This window comes from Polyodon spathula, chromosome 4 (genome assembly GCF_017654505.1).
Source record: "Polyodon spathula isolate WHYD16114869_AA chromosome 4, ASM1765450v1, whole genome shotgun sequence".
Lineage (NCBI taxonomy): Eukaryota > Metazoa > Chordata > Actinopteri > Acipenseriformes > Polyodontidae > Polyodon > Polyodon spathula.
In genome coordinates, this window is record NC_054537.1 from 83,925,333 (window position 1) to 83,947,460 (window position 22,128).

General features: G+C 35.1%; 2 protein-coding genes across 3 annotated transcripts; both read right to left on the reverse strand.

Annotated features, from left to right (window-relative positions):
• Nucleotides 1–205: 205 nt before the first annotated feature.
• On the reverse strand, nucleotides 206–12,545 carry lrrc69 (leucine rich repeat containing 69). 2 transcript variants are annotated; one of them, XM_041248806.1, is made up of 8 exons: nucleotides 11,544–12,545; nucleotides 9,602–9,728; nucleotides 9,201–9,273; nucleotides 6,133–6,328; nucleotides 5,526–5,597; nucleotides 4,922–5,023; nucleotides 3,737–3,916; nucleotides 206–3,322 (listed from the first exon to the last, which is right to left on the reverse strand). In XM_041248806.1, exons 1-8 carry the CDS (start codon nucleotides 11,718–11,720, stop codon nucleotides 3,212–3,214), a joined length of 1,038 nt encoding a protein of 345 aa, XP_041104740.1. In that variant the 5' UTR covers nucleotides 11,721–12,545; the 3' UTR covers nucleotides 206–3,211. The 2 variants fall into 2 exon arrangements, with proteins under 2 accessions (XP_041104740.1, XP_041104741.1); XM_041248807.1 differs by having other exon boundaries at nucleotides 3,836–3,916; nucleotides 11,544–12,544.
• A 2,549-nt stretch (nucleotides 12,546–15,094) lies between these two features.
• On the reverse strand, nucleotides 15,095–20,708 carry otud6b (OTU deubiquitinase 6B). Its single transcript, XM_041248808.1, has 7 exons — nucleotides 20,535–20,708; nucleotides 19,823–19,977; nucleotides 19,130–19,228; nucleotides 18,296–18,608; nucleotides 17,192–17,253; nucleotides 16,774–16,880; nucleotides 15,095–15,923 (listed from the first exon to the last, which is right to left on the reverse strand). The coding sequence occupies exons 1-7, from the start codon at nucleotides 20,599–20,601 to the stop codon at nucleotides 15,839–15,841; spliced, it is 888 nt and encodes a 295-aa protein (XP_041104742.1). The 5' UTR covers nucleotides 20,602–20,708; the 3' UTR covers nucleotides 15,095–15,838.
• Nucleotides 20,709–22,128: the final 1,420 nt, after the last annotated feature.

Sequence of the window (22,128 nt, forward strand, 5' to 3'; positions counted from 1 at the left end):
TATTTTCAATAAAAGATACTCAATCAGCCGCATAGAGATCAAAGTTCATGTTACAATGTAATTTCGATATCGTAAATTAAAAAAATGTAGGTTATATTATATATATATATATATATATATATATATATATATATATATATATATATATATATATATATATATATATATATATATATAATGTTTTTAATTTAGTATGCCACTATTTTGCAAGCCAAAGGGGACAAAGTATTAAAATATATCATTGCTTAGTATGTGTATTAGCCAAAGGAAACATGACAAAACTTAAAGTGTATTGTAAATTAGCATGCAAAATGCAACCCCATGATAGACAGACAGGCGTATGAGCAGGGCACCACTGAGTAGTAAACACAGAGAATTGACAGGGATTAGACATATATTTTCAAGACATATATGTCCTACACTAGGTTCAAAGAAGAGATAAGATTTTTAATAAAAAATTAAAGCTTATAAAGCTTCATGTGAAATTGAGAAAGCTCACCACCTTTAACCCTCAGTTTGGAAAAAATATCATCTAGCTAAACTTCATTTAAAGAGAGGAGAAGGTTTAGGATGTGAAAATGCCATACCATACCATTTTGCAATGACTTAATTAAAATAACTGGGGGTGTAAAAATAAACATACAGCTGAGCGAGGTATAAAAGAAAGGCAAACAAACATCTTTGGTTTGCCCACAGGTTTCTGTCTCTTCAAGTGCACTCTTATGATGAACATAATTGTTTGTTTCTTATGTTATGTCAAAGCAATCACTCCTCTGACCTTTATGCCTCATATTGATCTGCCATATTAAACATACTTTCTATTCTTTTACCCAGATCACTTGCATTTACAGGGTTGTATGGTTTAAGATCATTAACTTTTCTTCCATAGAATAGGGATATGAGCCATACATTCATGTTTATCACCTTGAGAAATCAAAGGTTCACAGAGCTGTGTAAATACATAAATAAAACTATCTATGGCCTTTCCTGTTTCACTTAGGGCACCATGACTAAGATATTGGTGGGGTATAAGTTATTGATTCTCTATATTAATATTTAAGAGTTTTTAAAAATATACATATTATACTTTACATCTTGTGATTTATTGGTGGTTAATTAAACCAAAGGCTTAAGTAATGCCCTGTGTGTCAAGACTTACTACTTAAGTAAAATTCATAGGTAAGCATGGTAAAGATAAGTATGACAAAGCATGGTCAATTCCTCAACTTGTTAGAGAGCAGTATGTGGAGTCATGTCACCCATCTGAAATGTTCTTGTTAATGCATCATTCCAGCTCAAGTGGGATAATAGGGGTTACGCAACCCCTTTTGTTAATTAATTTGTTGGACAGCACTTTAAACATCTTTTAAATGATAATAATATTATTTGTATGCACTTATTGTTTTCCATAGACACATCTTCTCTGCACCAACTAGCACACTACTTTATGTTATTGTATCATCAGCCAAAAATGGAGGAAACACCAATTCAGAATTTGGTCTATCAGGGTCTGAATGACCATGTAAGTTACACATTTATCTCAATAACAAAATCACCCTAACCGTAACCCTAACACCCTGATCTGGACAACATGGGGGGCTAATATAAGTATACAATAAACAATCCTCAAGTGATATATCAAAGCTTCTAGACACTGTTTAATAAAGTAAATACATATGGTAAACAGGCAAACAAGAAAAACAAACTGACAAGACCAGTTCAGTACCAACTGCAAAGCATAAGGGAAATGGGGGGGTGGGGGGTGGGGGGGTGTAATATAGTGTCTGGGCACTGCAACAGCCATGGCTGGGTCTGCTTTGAATAAACTGCAATCTCAGGAATTCCTCTGGGAACACACCTGTGTCAAAACAGGTTCAGCAACACATATGGCTATTTATTCCAGGATGAAAATGTCAGGATATATTTCATAGAACTGTTCACATGTGGAAGGATCCAAGCTGTGACTTGCATGCATTGTGCTGACAAGGTTTCAAAAGCCAGTAAAAGTGAACATCAGGCTTGGATTTGTTATGTTGGATAGATTTTAAAAAATAATGTTGTGACAGGGAGGATCCTGTCGCTGGTTCGCTGGGGAGGGGGGGGGCGGCAACGTTCAAGGCAACTGCAATGCCATAGCTACACAGGTGGGAGCTGAACAACTGCATGAAACCCTTCCACCAAGATGTTGCTCGTGAAGGCACTGCTCAGCTGAGACCGTCTGAAGAGTTGCCGTGAGGATGTCGGGATGTCAGGAGCTCAGAAATAGCTCAGTTTAGGGGTTTTAATCCCAAACTAAGTGCAGTGAGGGTTAGTAGTGTAGTAGGTTCCTGGAGTGGGACGTTCCTTTTAGTGGGTCTAGTGCTCGCTATTTGTGGGCAAACTTTTATTTTTAGCTTTGTTGTGTTTTGTTTTCATTATTAAATCCGGCGATAGGATTACAATTGTTGGTACCCTAGTGTAAGGGCTTGTGTTGCAATTAAATCTGCAAGCCTGTGCAGCGTATCAACACCAGCTGCTCTGTGTCTGATTCAGTATTATTCAGTGACGACCCACGTATGTAACATCGCCCTGTTGCAAATGTCATAAATGATTATATTCTTTATATACCATAAGGAATATAAAGAATATACAGTATATAGAAAAATCATTATCTTCCTAATGCTTTTTTGCACTGTATCCACTAGAGGGTGCTAGAGTGTATAATAGACTTGCAGCAGTTCATAAGAACGGTGGACTAGCAACTGAAAATGTTCACTTGGGATATTCCTATAAAATAGTATGGGAAAATAAGAACAATATTGACATAAGGTTTATATGCCACAGAGTTTGAAAATCAAATCTTGTTAGGATTGTGTGTTGGCACAAATCTTTCAAAGTGTTACATTTCTTAAACCTACTTTTTTGTAATGTATTATACTATAAATGGCAATTACACAAAAATGTGATATATGTAAAAGGTCTTTAATGTTTGTTTTAGATTGAAGAATGGATTCTAGACTATAGAAGCAGCTCCAGTTTGATTTTGGAAAATGATGGGAGTTTCATGGTGAAGATGGAAATGTGGCAACAGCTTTTTACAGGAAATACAGGGGAAATGAAGCTGGTGCAGTAATACCAAAAGCTCAGTTGTAATAATTTAGATGTTATCATAATATGCAAATTGGGCTTGGGATGTTCAGCACAGTTGAGTCAGAATGATATAAATGTGTTGTTATGGTACTGCAACACCATAATAATCATGGCCCTGTTGGTTAAAGCATTTGTAGGAGCAAAGCAAAGCTCTCACTGGTATGGTGTTGATTTTACTGGTAATCTTCATCTCCTACAAACAAAGAGAGCAGCATAATATTACTTGTGTTTTATATATTCATCTTATAGTATAATATATATATATATATATATATATACAAATATTTCAGTATAAATAAAGAGAATACAATGTCTTGATAATACAGAGAACAGAAATTTCGCAGATGCCTATCTCTTTATTTTGTGAAAAGATATTTTACCTGATTATTCAGTGATCTCTATTGCAGTAACATGGTATTATATCAGGACCATGTTAGCGCCAAATCCATTCTTTTGCCAGAAATTAATGTTTAGTTAATTAAACTAAAAGAATATAATATGACTTTATAAATTAATTTTAATGAACCTTTATCCCATTTAATTTGCACCCATAATGTTACCATGAGAACCCCAGACAAACCATATTCTGATCAAACTAAATATTCACCTTCCTTATATTTACAAACTTCACGCATTCCAGCCAAATGTTCAGAAAGCCCTGCCCACACAAGGCGCACATGCTTGCTTCAGACAGCATAGTCCTAACCTCTGGATAGTGTGTGATAGCCACTCGGACTTCAGAGAGACGGACTCTCAGCTCCTTTAGAATACACCGTGCTGTGATCTCCTAACAATTAAAAAAGAATGAAATAAGAAAATTAAAGTATACAAGGTAACATTTCAAAATAATGCATAATGAATTCCGACTGAATACTACAGAAATAACACCTGCATATCTTAAGCACTCCCCCTGAGTTCTGAAGTAATTAATTTTCAGTTCAGCTCATTAATTCATGTGGATTTAATTACCTGCATTTATTCCATGTTCTTTTGTAACAATTTATATTGCTCACATGTATAAGGCATGCATTCATGCATGAATGAACACAATCCCCTGGCAGCGATCAAGAGGGTATGAATGTATACCTTATACAAGTGAGCAAAAGGGAATGTAAAAATGGATAAGGGTAATTAAATACACTTGAATTAACAGGGCTGAATTCAAAATGAATTACTTCAGAACTCAGAGGAAGTGCAGAAGATATTCAGGTTATTTCTGTGGTATACATTTCCATGCCTATACAGTATCACACATACAGTGCAGAGTAAAAAAAAAAAAAAAAGTTTATGCATTTCACTTGCTTTTTTTTACCTACTTGTGATTCACATTGCATTCATGGCACTCTGCTATACAGCAGTAACTTTTAATAAGACAATAGCTTTTTCAACACCATTTTACCTTTATCATGAACTGTGATGACATTTAATAACTTTATAGGCTTCTAACTTACTGTGGTTCTATGTAATCTGTAGTTTATTTCAAAGTTCTTTCCAAGCTCATGTTCGGAAACTATAGTTAAGGAATGTGTTCTTTTTAAACATAAAAAAGTAAAGCATTGGGTTCAGGCATTAAGTTGAACATTTGTGAAGTGATTATTTAGAATTAGACAAAGTCAATACACCTCCACTTGAACAATTTCACCACAATAAATGTGGTTAAAAAAACATTATTTTGACTAATATGTCTTGTTATTGTCTTGTGTAGGGTAAACAGGAAGACAAACAGGTGGAGACACAGCTGGATTAATTATTCATTTAGAACAGCAGTGTATTTGTTCAGACATTTAAATACCTTTAAAGATAAGACTTCCTCGTCTTGTATAGATGGGACAAGCTTTTTCTGAAGGAAAGGATTTTCTTCACAGTAAAGTTCATCCAGTAACAGTTCATTGAACTGAAGTAGAAAAAAAAAGAAAATGATTTCCAAAATCATACATTACAGACAACGTTCCTGGAAATGCATCCTTACCAGATGTGAAATTTGAAGTTGAACCTCATTTATGTTTTTTACAACTTCTGATATTTCAGACAAAGACAGATTGGGATAAAGGTGGTAACTTGCAGCGTTCCCCTTTTATATTCCCACTATAGCTCCTGCTTTAGCTATTTCTGTTCCGTTTCATAACGAGAATGAAAGTGCTAAATAAATGGCATTTGGGGCAAATGGGAGATGACCATGCAGCCTTATAACTGGTGCCACAGTATAAAAGGCTGACTAATAAAGGGGGAGCACTTTATAAAACAGTCCTAGCAGACAGTCGTTATATTCACATGTAATGGACTGTTTATGATGGTACTAGAAGTATCTTGCTATTGGAACAACTGTCTACTATTTCCAACAAAAAAATCGCATACAATTTTGGGCCAAAGGAAACCCCTCTAGCCATTATACTTACAGTTGCTGGAAACATCTTCAGCTGGTTTCCTGCCACATCTATCACTCTAAGTTTTCTTAATTTGTGAATCCCCTGTGGTAAAAGACAGGTAGTGGTCACATTTGCATAAAAAACATAAAATGAAATGGTTACACAGATATAACTGTGCATGACATTATTATAATACTAAAAGGTTGTCCCAAAATCAATGCATTAATTTGAACATTCATCATTTAACCATGTTTCCATACAGTATGTAGATTCATATGTAGCATATGTCATTCTTTGCTGTTGTTAACAATATTAAAAGCGCAGTACCGTTTGATACGGTAAAGCATGAAAAAAAAACATGATGAACTAGTAAGTTTAAGATTCAATGAGAATCAAAGGTAATGGTACATTTTTTACCTTGGAGTTATAACAAAGTGCAGTGGTTAACAACAATATGTGGGGGAAGGAGTACAAACAACAACCCCTCTATTATCCAAACCATATGTGGGAATGGTTTTGAAATTAATGCAATACAAACTGCCCACGTTGAAATGAAACAGATACACAGATACATAGCTAGAGAGATAGCTAGATAGGTAGGTTGATAGGTAGATATTGAAAAACCTGAAACACATACTTCAGGGAGCTCGTTCAGACAGTTCCTGGACACATGTAGCTTGGTAAGGTTTGCTAGTAAGCAGAACTCAGGAGGCAATGCTGTGAGGTTATTATTGGACAGCTGAAGCTCTGAAAGTTTCTTGAGGAAGCACAGCTCTAAAGGAAGTGATTTCAGCTGATTGTTGTTTAAACTAAGTTGTTTGAGGTTAATAAGCCTGCCAAAAAGAGAGAGGTATGATATTTTAGCATTTTTATTATTTCAAAATTAACTATGACACTATTGTCTATATGCAACTTATTCTAATGAAATCTGGCCATGGTTCAGTTTCAATCATTACCATAATCTGTGCAAGCTACGGGACAAAACGTTCCCTTTACAGAAGCTCAAAAACAATACAGACATGGTCTACATACTGTATATATTCCCAATTAATTGACATAAGGATAATACCAATGTGAACAAATATTGCACAGTAGTCTGGTTCAGAGAGTTTCCACGATACTACATTGTGATACTATCTGCATTTCATGGGTCGTTATAGCTGCCCTTCTGCTAACATTGTTCCTATTTATAATTTTCTTTTTAATTTGTTTTATTATTCACAAATGTATTTTTAGTACAGATACATATTAATAAAACAACTCGAATAGGTGTATATTAATAATAGTATAGTATACATCAGGTTGGATTTTCAAAAACAGGTGTTATTGTATCGAACTCGTGGTATAGTAATGAGAGCTTTAGTAGCAAGTGATTTTCAAATGAAATGTGTTAATTAAATCAATCCATTAAGCTTTGAAATTGAGTAGATGAGGTCGTTAATGAACGCATTTCTCATTAAAAAGCTTAATTGTCGCATATCACGTACATCACTTCTTTTTTAAAAAAATAAATAATAATGAAACCCCACTAGCCATTTACTCTCAATCGGGGGGATATTTTGCCACAGCTTACTATATACAACTCTTTTAATGTGCATTTTTAAATCTTTTTTTGGTTAAAAAGAAAAAGAAATACTGTAAACCATCTATGTATATTGGTTGGAATTTACTTTCTTATGTTTACCTCTACTTCTGTATGTATTTTAGTATGTATGATTGTAGGCTATAAATAGATATGCTTGAAGTGGCATTTGTGTTTATAGTTAGCTATATTATATATGTATACCATGTGTGTAACACTTCTTTATGTATTTATTAAGCTTTTAAAATCATGATAGAACGCCCGACCTAACCCAATATACAATTTTGTTTATAAATAAACGCAACACAATTAGAAGTAGCCAGCAAACAATTACAGTATTATAAGAAAATTGTAAACAAATGTATGAAGGTCAACGTGTACATTGTATATAAAGTGTGGGGGATAACAAATATACTTAGGCAAAATCCATGTCAATGATCTTGATCACATTCCTCGTGGATCTGTGTGTCCTTGTATGCCTGTCCTTCATTCTTGTGTGGATTAGACACAGGTGGTAAAAGCCAAGGATGCATTGCAAATCCGCAATCACCTAATGAAACTTTATTGTAATATCTAATACACTGTTTTCTATTCCGAGATTTCAGTTGTACACTTCAAAGAGGCTGCAGTTGCGTTGATAATTTATTGTAAGTAACATTACACTGGGTGCAAAGTGTTTATCATTTTAGCAATACAACAAATATTCTGTAAGGTTACAAATGGTTAAAACAACACATGAATAAATCTCATTCAAGTATAGAAAAGGCGAAATTATTTTTCAGAACTGCAAATACTGAATTATCTAGGTAGTCTGTAAGAAATTAATTCTGGTCCTGTACACTCTCTCTTTATTGTTGGTGTCACAGCTGCAGTCTGTTAAATTTCTGTTTCAAGGTGACATATACTCTTTTGTTAATTAAAACCCTCCTTTTCAAAGTGCAAATTAACTCCTGATAAATTATGACAATTTGTTTTTAAATTCCAACCCAAACAAAAGAAATAGTCGAAAGACACACTGCTCATTAAGATATTAACATAATTTCGTAAATCAACATAATTTCGGAAATCACATTAGGACAATTATTTAATAAGAAAAATAGGCATAAGAACTGCTTGAAAATGCCAAAATCAATGCTACATACCTATTTTTGGATTACACTGGAGTTATCATTTACAACCTTTTGAAAATCCTGCCCATCATGCTTTAACTTTATATTTTTTATGAAACACTCCTCTTTTCTTTTACATTTTGACATAAACAGTCCTTGCACAGAAAAATAATTTAGTTATCATAATTTCTCATTAGCGGCAGTAACGGTAATGTACAGTCCCCCACTCTTTTTAATTAACTGTCTATTTACAGTAAATGCTGCCCATGCCCTCTATAAAAGTAAAGTAAAATAAAATAAAACATACGTATTTACATTGGCTTACTACTGTGGGGCTGTCATAATAATTGCACATACACCAATCTAACTTTTAAATAAAAGAAACCCATAGGAATTGTATTTCAATCCCGTTGCACTGAAGCAGGGCTCCAGTATACAACAGGCTTGGAGTTTCTTTCTTTAAACACTAATGAAAGCAGATTCATTCAAATCAATTCAAAACCAAAACAGCATTTGCTCCAGTGCAAAGTTTGCACCACTCGAAATAAAACAAAGAATTAGAATAATAATACAAAATATAAGTAAACAAGCCATATTTTCTGCAAAAGGAAAAGTATTAATAAAGAGCTAATGCTTGACAACAGTATCTTCCCAAATGACTCACTCCAAATTACAGATCTGCGCAAGTGCTAGTTGAAGCTTCCGTTTCCCTTCAGACCGTGACTATTGTAACGGATGAGCCTTGACAACTATGACTGCAAGTATTTATTTAAAGTAATTTTTGAATCAACCTCCTAATTTTAAAATGTCTTTCTATGTTTGTTTTATAATGATTTTTCGTTTTATTTCGTTTTATATTTGCATTTTGTTTATTTCGTTTTATATGTTGCATTTTGTTTTACTTTGTGCTATTCCGTGTTTGCGAAAAACACAGGGTTCTACTCATAACCATTTCATCGCCATTGATGGGTCAATAAAATACACACAAAATACCTATAAAATGCTATTTATTACCATTGGATATCTGGTGGTATTTCACAGATGTTATTGTTGTTCAGATTCAGGAGGACTAAATTTCTCAGACCATCTGAAACAAGAAACAGGATTACCATTACAGTATTTTATAATTAAACTGCAATTCCCCTAACCACTAAAGAGACAGTAAAACTGTCTTAAGAAGCATGTTCAAGTGGAGGAAGCTCTTTAGATTGCTTATTTGTGATAATTTATTCTAATTCAAGTAACAATATGCATTGTTTATTGAATCAGATAGTAAAACAGTTTTACACTTTATGGGAACATAGCCTTTAGACTCCAGTATCAACATCAGTACAATATTTAAACTAAACAGATCAATCATCTCATCTTGTACTTTGGTGTACAGTATAGTAAATGCAATTTTACAGGTGGCTTACCGAAAACACTGCAGGGTATTTTTTCAATCCGGTTTCCAAACAAGTGAAGTTTCCTTAGTGATTTAAGCTGCTTCAGTACCACTGGTACCTCTTCAAGGACATTATTTCCTATATTGAGCTCTGTCAGCTACCAATAAATAAACAAGAGGTAAAACAAGAGTGGGTTATATTATGTTCTCGTCCACTGGCTATACACTGATATGTCCATTTTGTACTTGTATATCGCATTTATATTCTAATAATTTCTTTCAAATGTAGCATTGCATTTTGGATATACAATGAAATAGTCCCAAGGAGGGGGGCTCTCGAGTGGCGCATCTGATAAAGGTGCTCTGCATGGACTGCAGGATGCACCCTATAGCCTGGACGTCGCCAGCTTGGGTCTAGGCTATTCCACTGCCGACCGTGGCCAGGAGCTCCCAGAGGGTGGTGCACAATTGGCAGAGCACTGCCCAGTGGGGGGAGGGCTTAGGTCGGCCAGGGTGTCCTCAGCTCACCGCGCACCAGCGACCCCTGTGGTCTGGCCAGGCGCCTGAGGGTTTCCCGGTAAACTGCCTAGAGCTACGTTGTCCTTCGACGCTGTAGCTCTGAGATGGCTGCATGGTGAGTCTGCAGTGTGAAAAGAAGCGGTCGGCTGACGGCACCCGCTTCAAAGGACAGAGTGTGTTCGTCCACGTCGCTCCCGAGTTACTGCAGGGGTGGTAACGGTGAGTGGAGCCTAAAAAATAATTGGATATTCTAAATTGGGAGAAAATACAAAAAATAATTGGTGACTACTAAATTATAAATAAATAAATAATCCACAAGAAGTTGTTACTGTTATATTGCAAAATAATAATTCTAAATGTAATTTACAAAGCATTCAGTGCCCCTCAACTTAAGTGAATTTCAAAATTCAGACCCCCTCAACTTAAGTGGTCATTTGGTCCTCCAAAGAAAAATCTATGACACAGATACAGTCTAAGATTATTTGGTGCTACCAAAGTTTATCTTGAATGTAAAGGCTATAGTACTGTATCCAAGGTGAATTAAGTTAACTACCGGTAAGTTATTATTGAAATATATACTTGCTATAGTTTTCTAAATATTTTATATTATTTTATTTAAATAATAATAATAATAATAATAATAATAATAATAATAATAATAATAATAATAATAATAAATAATAATACTAAAATTTTTGTTTTGCTTTTTTATTTTTTTTCTTTTTTTTTTTTTTTTTTTTTTTTTTTTTTTTTTTTTCTTTTCTTTTTTTTTTTTTTTTTTTTTTTTTTTTTTTTTTTTTTTTTTTTTTTCTTCTCTTTTTTTTTTTTTTTTTTTTTTTTTTTTTGTTTTTTTTTTTTTTTGTGTTTTTTCTTTTTTTTTTTTTTTTTTTTTTTTTTTTTTTTTTTATTATTCCTTTTTTTTTTTTTTTGCTTTTTTTTTTTTTTTTTTTTTTTTTGTTTTTTTTTTTTTTCCTCTTTTTTTTTTTTTGTCTTTATTTTTTTTTTTTTTTTTTTTTTCCTCTTTTTTTTTTTTTTTTGTTTTTTTTTTTTCTTTTTTTTTTTTTTTTTTTTTTTTTTTTTTTTTTTTTTTTTTTTTTGTTTCTTTTTTTTTTTTTTTTTTTTCTTTTTTTTTTATTTTATTTTTTTTTTTTTTTTTTTTTTTTTTTTTTGTTTTTTTTTGTTTTTTTTTTTTTTTTATTTTTTTTGTTTTTTTTGTTTTTTTTGTTTTTCTTTTTGTTCTTTTTTTTTTTGTTTATTTGTTTTTTTTTTTGTTTTTTTTTTTTACTCTCTTTTTTTTTATTTTTTTTTTTTTTTTTGTTTTTTTTTACCTTTTTTTTTTTTCTTAAGGACATGCTAATTACCGGAGCATAATTGTTTTATAGGTCCTTTCATGTGTAGCCACTAAATACTGATTACAGTACGGTATTAAATTCTAAAAGCAATGAAATACTCACGTTGTTTAGTGATTCAACTTCGCATGGCAGTGTTGCAATACTGTTATTTTGCAGCTGCAGAATTGAAAGCGAAGTTAGTTTCCCAACAGCCTTCGGGACTCTTTTTAGCTTCTTACTGTTCAAGTTTAAAGCTTTTGCATTTCCTTGTATTGCTCTCAGTACAAGAACGTCAGACATATCTGTGATCTGTGGTTATTTAATAGAATAGGCCTATATGTGACTGTACCAAAACCGTGCGCTGCTGCTGTCCAAGCAAACTGACTGCTTATGGTTTCCATGGATACCGGGCGCTCCTAACCTAAAAGGAAAACAAAAAACTCAACGCGCAGTGGTGCCTTCCAATCTTCCTCTGTGAGAGCAACTGAGCCCTCTAGTGTTCAGTTAACATATACATAATCTTATAACCAAGAAACAAGTTCACAAACAGACGCTATACACAGTGCTAAAATTCTAAGGCACGGGCTTAACAAGCACATTTATATTGTACAAAACTTGTGCGACAGTGTTTCTTGAGGTTTCTAATTACTATTACTAGCAGCCACTAGAGGGAGACTGAGTCACTGAAAAGGAAATGCAGCGTCGAGTGACTGGTTACGTAAGACATCCAAATAAACTCTGGAATAAACACTATGTGATGCAATGCGATTCCTTCTTCACCCGTGAATTATTACAGAATGTGTGTGCTATTTGTAATGTTGCAGGTGGAAATAGGGTCCAACCAGGCACTCCCCTAAATACTGATATGCTTTTCGGCCAGTAGGATGCTTGACTCTGCAGAGGTGATAGAGTGCCTTAAATGGAAAATAGAGCAAACCGAAAACTGCACACTTGAAACTCATTGGAATATTTTGTTAGCAAAACCACTATAAATATAAAAATCAGATGTGGCAGAATGAATTTAAAATAAATGTAAAATACACTTTATGATCTGTCTATCTATATACACTGTTGTGCAAGTCTTAGACAGGCTGCATTTTTTTACTCTGATGCATTATGAGCATCAACAAATTATACAAAGCTTCCACTAGTGTTCTCTACTATTATAACAACCATGACTTGCAGAAAGAAGGATAAACATTGAGTGAAATAGCTCCCATCACTTGATTTTCAAGGTATGGTATCTGAAGCATAATCAACAAGTACAGAGAAACAGCATCTGTAATTGACAAACCTGGGACTGGAAGACCAAAAACAGCTGTCTAACAAGGATGAGCAATACTTGAAGATAACATCCTTAAGGAATAGAAAAAAGACACATGTTGAATTGCCAACAGAACTGTCAAGGGCACAAGTGTCATTTTCCATCCATCAACAGTGCAAAGCACCTTTGACCATTGTTCCATAGTCCAATTTCTGCATATTTTAGTCTCTTTGTCTTGTTCCTCTTTCTTAAGAGGTATCCTTATTGCAACACATCCTTTAAGACCTGATTTCAAGTGACCTTCATACTGTTGACTTGATGCCAGTTCTGCTGTCAATTCAACACTTGTCTTCTTTCTAGTCTACATCTCTTGGGATCCAGTCTAGTATCTCCTGGTCCAGCGATGGTCTACTCTTCTTGCTACATGTCTGGCCACTGCCATTTCAGTTTTTTTGCTCTTATAATAACATTGCATGATATTTCTTATCTTACTACACTTTTTTTTTTTTTTTTTTACCCAGTTGTAAATGTATAATTTGCATAGGAATTTCATAATTGGCTCTAGATAAAGAGAAGATACCTTTTATTGGACTAACTAAACAATAATTAATCATAAGCGTTCAATACCTGTAAGGTCTCTTCTTCATGTGAAAGTAGGAAAGAGAGATTGATGTTTACATTCAAAGGTGGCATCAGAACTTCAACAAAAACAACCCACTTTGAATCACTTCAATTTTAATTCAAGGAAAAAAAAAACAGTGTGTGTGTGTGTGTGTGTGTGTGTGTGTGTGTGTGTATATATATATATATATATATATATATATATATATATACACGCACACACACACACACACACACAGTAGTTAATAAGTTTACATACCGCAATAGATATGCTGAATTTCTAGACATTTCCCAAAAACAAAGAATTTTAGGAAAAATCTTTTGTAGCAGTTACAAGAAATAGATGTTATTAGATGAATTATTTATTTCTGCAATTTTTTTTTTAAAACTCCAAAAATGCTAATTCAAAAGTATTCATATCCATAAGATAGTATTGTCTACAAGGTACTAAAAATTTCAATATGATAATCCATCCATTCATCCATTATCTGTAACTGGTTAATCCTATAGAGGGTTGCGGTGAGCTGGAGCCTAACCCAGCAGACATAGGGTGCAAGGCAGGACTACACTCTAGACGGGACATTAGTCCATCGCAGGGCAACTAAGGGGCAATTTAGAGAGGGCAATCCACCTAGCCAGCATGTCTTTGGACTGTGGGAGGAAACCGAAGTACCCGGAGGAAACCCACGCGAACAGGGAGAAAACATGCAAACTCCATACACACCTGAGGTGGAATCGAACCCAGGACCCTGGAGCTGTGAGGCAGCAGCAAAAACCACGGCACCACCGTGCCATCCTTTCAATATGATAATGCAGAACCTAATTCTAGAAAAGTCTAAAAGATGCTGTATTGTAGGTGAACATTCTTAGAGAGTACAAAAAGGTTAGGCATAGGATGATTGCTGTCATTACCAATAGTCAATATGGGAAAAAGTAGAGCTATCTGAAGACCTCAGGCACAAAATGATTTATTGTCATAAAGCTGAAGAAGGATACAAGAGGACTTCCAAGCATTTAAACTATTGTTTCTATTATCAAGAACTACAAGACTCATAATACTGTCACAACACTCCCTAGATCAGGAAGAAAGAAGGTTCTTTCACCAAGAACAAGCAGAGTAATTGTGAGCAAGGTTAATGATCTGAGATTGACTGCTAAAGATATCTAACGTGAACTGGCTGCAAGTGAGACTGGGGTTTCCATTTCAATCATAGGTCGAGTATCACATGGTAAAGGTCCAATGGTCGCAAGCCAAGGAAAAAGCTACTCTTAGGAAAATGTCACAAGGACAAATCGCTTAATGTTTGCAAAATGGCACTTGAATGATGGATATGAGTTCTGGTCAAAGGTTTTGTGGCGTGATGAGGCAAAAATCGAGCTTTTTGGTCATGCTGACATTCATAAAGTTTGGAGAAAGTCTGGTGAGGCATACAAAGAAAAGAACACCATACCTACTGTCAAGCACAAGGTGCTAATATCCTTCTATGGGGCCGTTTTTCCTCTAATGGCACAGAAAATTTAGTTCTAATACATAGTAAAATTAATTCCACAGTATACCAAAAGATATTGTCAAATCATCCGAAACCCTGCGTTACAAAACTTGGTTTAAAGTTCAACTGGACATTCCAACACGACAACCATCCAGAGCACACATCAAAATCTACTTCAGAATGGTTAAAGTGGTTAATGGTTATTAATGGTTAAATAAAATCAAGGTTCTGGACTGGCCGAGTCAAAGTCCCAATCTAAATCCAATTGAGAATCTTTGGCATGAGTTGAAGAAGGCTGTGCACAAGAGAAGTCCTCAGAATTTGAACAAACTCAAACAATTTTGCATTGAAGAATGGTCAAAAATCACAAAAGAATTATGCCAAAAGCTAATTGACAGATATCGTAACCGCTTAAAAGAGGTTATTATTGGTAAGGGTGCCTCAACTAGCTATTAATTTAATTTTCCTTGTCAGGGTATTAATACTTTTGAATAAGCATTTTTGAAGTTTTGCAAAAAAATGTCCAATGGGGTACATAAACTTTTGGCTACAACTCTGTGTGTGTGTGTGTGTGTGTGTGTGTGTAATTTCTTTCCAAATATTGGTATGTACTGTTACAATTTTTTTGTTTCTTTGCATTTTATTCATATAATTTACTTATTTATTTTGTCTGTTCTTGTCATTGTTTATTATGCAGTCACATATACTGTTTTTTTCCTTACATCAAGTGTCAAAACTTATAATTTATAGGAAGTGATACTCGCCATTAACCACTCATGTCATTTGTCATTATGTTTCTTAAAAACATGTTATATTTTTGTACAAAGCTGTGTTCTAGTGAACACTTCTAGTTATTTCACTAAATTAGGCATGTTATGACTTTGAGAGCTTTTAATTGTTGAATTCAATTATATTGTGTAGAAATGAGAATCTCCTGGCAGTATATTTAGTAGGGCTTTATAATAACACGTTGCTTGTTTGCACTGATCAAGGTACTGTGAGAGTGCTTAAATGCTGAAATGAGGTGGATTGGCACGGTTGTTCTAGCTCTCCTCTTCAGCTGCCGCTTTACTTAGTGGCTCCACAGAGTTATAGTGCTCTCCCAGTCCATATGCATAGCGCATGTATCTGAAAAATAAACACTGCATTATCAGAAAGGAAACAAAACATTAAAGAATAAAGAATCTCTGAAGAGTACACAAGTACAGGGTAGCTATTAAGTCAATTTGCTCTGCTGCATTTCAAGTTACAATCAAGACGTGTGTGTGTGTGTGTGTGTGTGTGTGTATGTGGAGGTCTAATTTAAATGTTTTTTTTTTCTCTCTCTTATCCGAGGTCACTAACCATTCTGACCACCAAGTACCTCCAAGAATAAATATACCTCCCTTTACTTCCACAAATCCTAAACAGCCAGTGATCATTCTCCCTTGCCAGGTTTCACAGCAAGCATTCACCTGGACTCCATTCTCAGCAAGGATAAAGTTCTCAATTGAAGCAAGAAAAAAATGAAATCTACTAGGAGCCAGGAGACACATTACAGGCAAGCTGTGCAGAACGTGAGGCGCCAAGATTCAAAAAGCTCTGAGGCAGAAAAAATAAATGCATAGGTCACATACTGCGGCAGATGAAAAACTGGCTGAAAGATAAGAAATATCTCTTGCAACACCTCGGTCAGATAGCATAATTTAATCAGCTCAATATATGGTCCGAATCCAGATTACATCCCACAGTCACATTTTCAAAATCATTCTTATCAGCCACTTTATACAAATATGATTGCATTTCTAAAAGTAACATAACCAAAAATAAATAAATCTGGCATTGAATAGATATATTTTTCCACCAATGACTGTTTCAGTAGGTCTGAAAAAGTATGCTAAAAGTTTTACCATACAATATATTTTATAGCGGAGGAAAAACAATAATAAAATGAAATGTTCAAGCACAAGCTTTACAGGAGACCTTAATGATAACTTACATTAGCCTAACTGGTGTGTCCTCATATTCTTCACCGATAACTATGGAAGGAGACTCGGCCTGGATGACTTCTATTGGCATCTTAAGAATGTGTGACAGAGCCCGCAACTGCAAAAATAAGAAAAACAAATAAGATAGCTCTATCAAAATGAATTAGAAGTAGTAAGCAAATTCTTATTCTTGTGGATTTTCTTTTTAAAACACGATTGGGTCGATTCAGCTGATTTAAGTAATGACGGTTCTATATACCACCATGGTTTAAAATCCTTAAAATGGATAAAAAAATTAATTTTTGCAAAAACATGTTTTTTTTTAAATGTGCACATTTGAGACCGTAGTGCACAACTGCTCAGATGTATGGAATTACTGTGTTAGCTAGAACTGTTCACCAAAGTGCACAAAGAACAGAAAAGCTTTACCTCAAGCTGCCCTCCCCATGCTGCTGTTTCAGCTATGTCAGAGCAGTATTTTTCAAATTCACCTGTTTAAATAAATTTAAAAAAAAGAATGCGTCAAGGCTGTGCTATTTATATGTAACATGCCATTTCATGATGGAGACCTCAATGTCAGCTCTCTTATTTTGAAAAGTTCTTACATTAGGTATTGGTGGGCCCTATTCACAACTTTAGCATAAGCTTTGAACGTTTACAGTGGAGGATCACACTAATTCAACCGTTTTTTTTTTTTTTCCTGCACCTGTTTTTCCCCACTGATTCAGTATTTTCTAAAGCTGCGGAAAACACGACAGGACTCTATCCACTAGTTTGGTTCATTCGTTATTGTGATGATTTATTTTAGTGAAATATGTAATGACCTAAGAGTCAGTGTCTATTTTCTAAAGACAAAAGTGGTGAATAACGTAAACTTCCACCAGTTAGCGTTGTGCATGCTTCAGCATGGTCAATACGACTCTGACGGTAAAAAACAGTGACAGCAAGTCAGACAAAGTCTCCCTGACATTCAACATGGATCCTATGTTAGAAGCAGCTGTGTCTGTGTGTGTGTGCATGTGTGCATTACAATCCCAAGCTGAAATACAATCCCATTGCAATGCACACAGTTCTCTTTACCTCCAGCTGATCTGAAGAAGATCCGACCATCCCTTCCTGTCAAAGTGAGACTAATTTGAATTATTTTCAAGGGTAGTCCCATGTGTATACTTTGACAGTTGTTCAGTGCTTATTCATTTAGAACTGCAGAAAATTCTGCATGAAATGTGATCCGCCAGCTGATAAAACAGAGGATCACGTTCGAACATAGGCAGATATTTTTTGATGGATTTACGGGTGGAAAAATTCTGCATATTTTACCATTTCCATTGAAATTGGGTAGTAAATTACTCAATGACCCAAAACCTTATCTGGAGCCCTGGGTAGGTTAATTATTTTATAATGGCACTTAATGACTGACAAGTATAGGCGAAGATATCTATTGGCCCAATCTTTGCTTGTACGTTCGCTGACAAGTTAGCAGTCTAAAACATCACTAGATCTCCATAGGTCATGTTCCTGCTAACTCCCTACCTGGTGTGTACATATCCCCAGTGCCAGGATTTGTTAAGAATGGCAGGAAATCATCGGCATGGCTCCTCATGTATTCAGCTGCCTGGGCTCTTAGCTCTGATACATTGAGGGAGCAGTCTCTGTCAGTCAGCTGGTCCTCAATGGCTCTGTACATGCAATGGCCATCTGAAGGGATCTGCTTGATCTGCAACTGTCTTTCAGCCAGCATCTGGGAGAGCTTCAGGCGCTCAAGGTGCCGTGACCCTGATAAGTTCTCGATTTCAGCTTCAGCTATTCTGCTCTCCCTCTCCTTTTCCAAAGCAGCCTTCTTATCCTGAAGAATTTGAAAGCAATGTTCAACGCTAAACCTGAATTCGACATTGATCAATTTGAGACAAGTTAAACTGTGTAATTGTGAACTACTCGTCACATTATTAAAGGTTAAGCATCATGTTTTTTTCAAGAGGACTTCAACTTACCATTCATAATTACAAGAGACCTTCCCCCCAAAATTAGGGTCCATTTCAACTGACATTTAGCTGGGAATAAGCATTGTAGGGAAATATAAAATAATTCAATAAAACAAAGCTATGTGGATGCATTTATTTTTTATTTGATTATCAGTATGTGTCAAAATATAAATGGACCAACATAGCATGAATTTGAATACAACAAAAATACATAAAATAGTTATTCTGTAGTATGTAGCCTTTTGATGAGTTTGCAATTTTTTCACCGTTCCTTGAGAGATTAAGTTATCGAACCTGATTCTGTTAGTGGGTGAATCTGAAAAAACTGGAAGTACAAAAACAGACTCTGTACTGTACTGCCAAAAAATAAAAGAGTTCTGTGTACCCTTCGTTTTTGTGCTTTGGACACTCGGGAATCTTTGACATCATCATCTTGTTCTCTCTCCAGAACCAGATTTCCAAATCCATTTGTGGCTGATTCAACCTAAACAGAAAGACAACAGGATGTGCGCTGGTGTTTTCCACCTATACCTGCATGAGTGTTTAAACGTTACTACAGAGAAGACTGATACATAAAATGAATCACGGCCTTCATTATGCTGAAATGCAAGACAAAAGGCTACTCTGCAAGCCAATACATCAGAAAATGCTTCTTGTATCTGTACCATTATATTATTATCTAGCAAAAGCTTGGCTTATATGCAAATTATAATGCTTCATTTGGTTAAAGTTTCTGTTCTGAATCGAATGTGTGTCTTCCTGGGCCTCATGTTGCAATACCCCTGTTCATTATTTGCGTTGTCTGACCACAGCGACCATTTCACCAGGTAGATGATACTTATTTTAGGCATGGCTTGCATGAAAGGTTTTGGCATCCATTCACAGTGGTATCAACACCAGTGATATTTGTAACCCTATGCAAATCCCTATAGTAAGTGACCAAGCACTTTCTGCGGCAAAACTCTGTCAGGTAGACAAGCGTTTGGCCAAAAGTGGAGGTTTTTTGTTTTGTTTTTGTTTTTTCGGTGCCTCCACTGACCATTTTTCTTACAATATAGAAGTTAAATATGCTGCCTACCTTCTCCCTTCCTTCCACATCAATCCTCCTCTGTTTCAGTTCTTCTTCCTGCTTTTGGTCCAGCTCAGCCTCCAGCTTGGCAATGTTTTCAACAAGCTGTTTTCGTCTCTTTTTGTCATTCTTTGGAATCGCATTTTTCATTCCCTGGATCTTGGCTGCAAGCATGGTACCTTTTAATAAGCCTACTAGAAACTATACTATACGATGGCCTCAACTACAAATGCTGATCTGTGAACAATTTAAATATTTGACTTGAAAGTGGTGGCAAACCCGGCTTAGTGAAACAGCTTTCTTCTGTTTATATATGTTCCTTGCAAGTATTAAACCGCCTGTAGCATATGAAGAATGCATTTACCATCTAGCTATGCATTTTGAAATGCAAAACCTTATCGGCATCAGCAGCGTTAAACATATCGTATGTTAAATCAATAAACAATTATAAATTCAATACTTTTGAATGCAGTGTTTTTGTATTAAAAACACACGCAATTAATCTATGTACACAAACATAGAAATTGTTAGCACTGTTTCATATTTTTATGGATGCACTTAGGAAGCCTCAGAATTGGTACTGTACTAGATTTTTGCATTTTTCAATGTACCTTTCCCAAAAGCTTAAAATGAATACTGAACAGTTGCATTGCAGATTCTAACACATACGCTATAAGCTTCCAGCTCCGTTTTGCTGACACACTTGCATATATATAATCACCTTGAAGATCTTTCTTCTCACTGCGATGTCGCTTAACGAGCTCTTCGTCTGTTTCTTTGATTTCCATTATCGCCTTTTGCTTTACTGTTCATTAGGATAACCACGTTTCTAAGACAGCAGCAATAACAACATGCTGACTACTGTAGCCTTTTTCCTTTGACCTTTCCTCGACAAGAGTCGATATTGCATTGACATCACATGGGGCAGATGACCGCCAGTGCTCTTGGGAAATGTAGTCTACGTAGAAAAAAAGGTTGTAGTTGTTAGTAATGACTATACCATTGCAAGGATGGGCAATCATGTAATAACTACATATCGCCCTCGGCTATTAATGTAGGAGCAGCACGTGGTTTTATGGTTTTATATATTTGTGTACTATATTTTTTGTTTTGCCAATACTAACCAAAAGACTTTATATATTTGCATGCAAAACTAGCAATAACTAGATCTATACACTATGGATATATATTGCCTTTTGTATATATGAATATGAATCAGTGTGCGTAATCTATACCATGCTTGCAAGATGCAGGACGTATTTTGTATTGATAGAGCTGAACTAGAAGATCTGGGATTGTAGTTTGGCACGGCTCTCCTGAATTAATAGGAGATTTCTGCCAACCCATTGCTTCCATTATCACCCTTCTAGAACCTTGAAAAAATATATACAGACAAAACATCTGAAAATGTCCCTTGTAGATTTCCAGAATGGATAACACATCTTACTTTTTTTACCTGCACTTGTTTTTTGAGAATTTCACCCCTGTCAAAGCTGATGCCTAGCTGCTGTTAGTGCCAAATGTCACAACCCAAGTCCTGCTACACCTTACAGTTCAGTTATATAACTACAAGGCTACATGCAGTACTGTACACAAACTACGGTAGTTCAATTGATCTAAAATTTGTCAGATCTAAAATTATTCAAAGAAGATGGCATTGAGGAAAACTACATTTTTATCAATATGTATGAGTCTCTTAAGTGTATTTTGCTTCTTTAAAAGTAAATAGTTTCTAAAAGTGTATTTTCTAAACAGTAGCTCTATTAGAGCTGCCACTGTTTAGACTCCACTGTATCTAACTTCCTGTATAAAGATGGATTCAGTTGAATTGGGTTTCTTAAGTCATTTATTTTAGAAATTATACCCAGGACAGCCATGATGTTTATTTATTATTTCACAGTATGAGTTAACTGGGTTTGGCACATATTAACACACAAGCATTTACTCTTATGTGGGGTTCTATGCACCTAAACTACATTTCACTGACTGTTACTGTCTACTGTAAACAAACTTAACTCTGGTTTTACTTCAAGATTTATGATTATGATTATGTTTGAAGATCCAGTACTGGTGCTGTTTCTTCAGATGATTTCACACTTAGTTTAACAACCTAAATCTCAAGGGATTTAAACATCTGACTTCCAGTCGGACCATTAGTGAACCACTGCAGCTACAGTACTCTGCTTCACTCAGTTTTAATTTCCAAGGGGACATTTCAACGTGCATAAGCTGCCCAAGAAGAGTACTAATGCGGTGGCTGCCGCGTCATTCCTCTGGATCCACTAACAGCCTGTGTTTTTGTTTTAACCTTGTAT

Bases quoted from the DNA above. Each gene is read 5' to 3' on its own strand.
- lrrc69 (XM_041248806.1), bottom strand. From the start codon at position 11,720: ATGTCTGACGTTCTTGTACTGAGAGCAATACAAGGAAATGCAAAAGCT. The intron at 9,729-11,543 runs GTGAGTATTTCA...ATTTATTGGTAG, and splicing joins AAGTTGAATCACTAAACAAC to CTGACAGAGCTCAATATAGG. The intron at 5,598-6,132 runs GTATGTGTTTCA...CTTTTACCACAG, and splicing joins GTCTGAACGAGCTCCCTGAA to GGGATTCACAAATTAAGAAA.
- otud6b (XM_041248808.1), bottom strand. From the start codon at position 20,601: ATGGAAATCAAAGAAACAGACGAAGAGCTCGTTAAGCGACATCGCAGT. The intron at 18,609-19,129 runs GTACACAGAACT...CAAATTCTTCAG, and splicing joins CCAAAGCACAAAAACGAAGG to GATAAGAAGGCTGCTTTGGA. The intron at 15,924-16,773 runs GTAAGTTATCAT...TTTATTTTTCAG, and splicing joins GACACACCAGTTAGGCTAAT to ATACATGCGCTATGCATATG.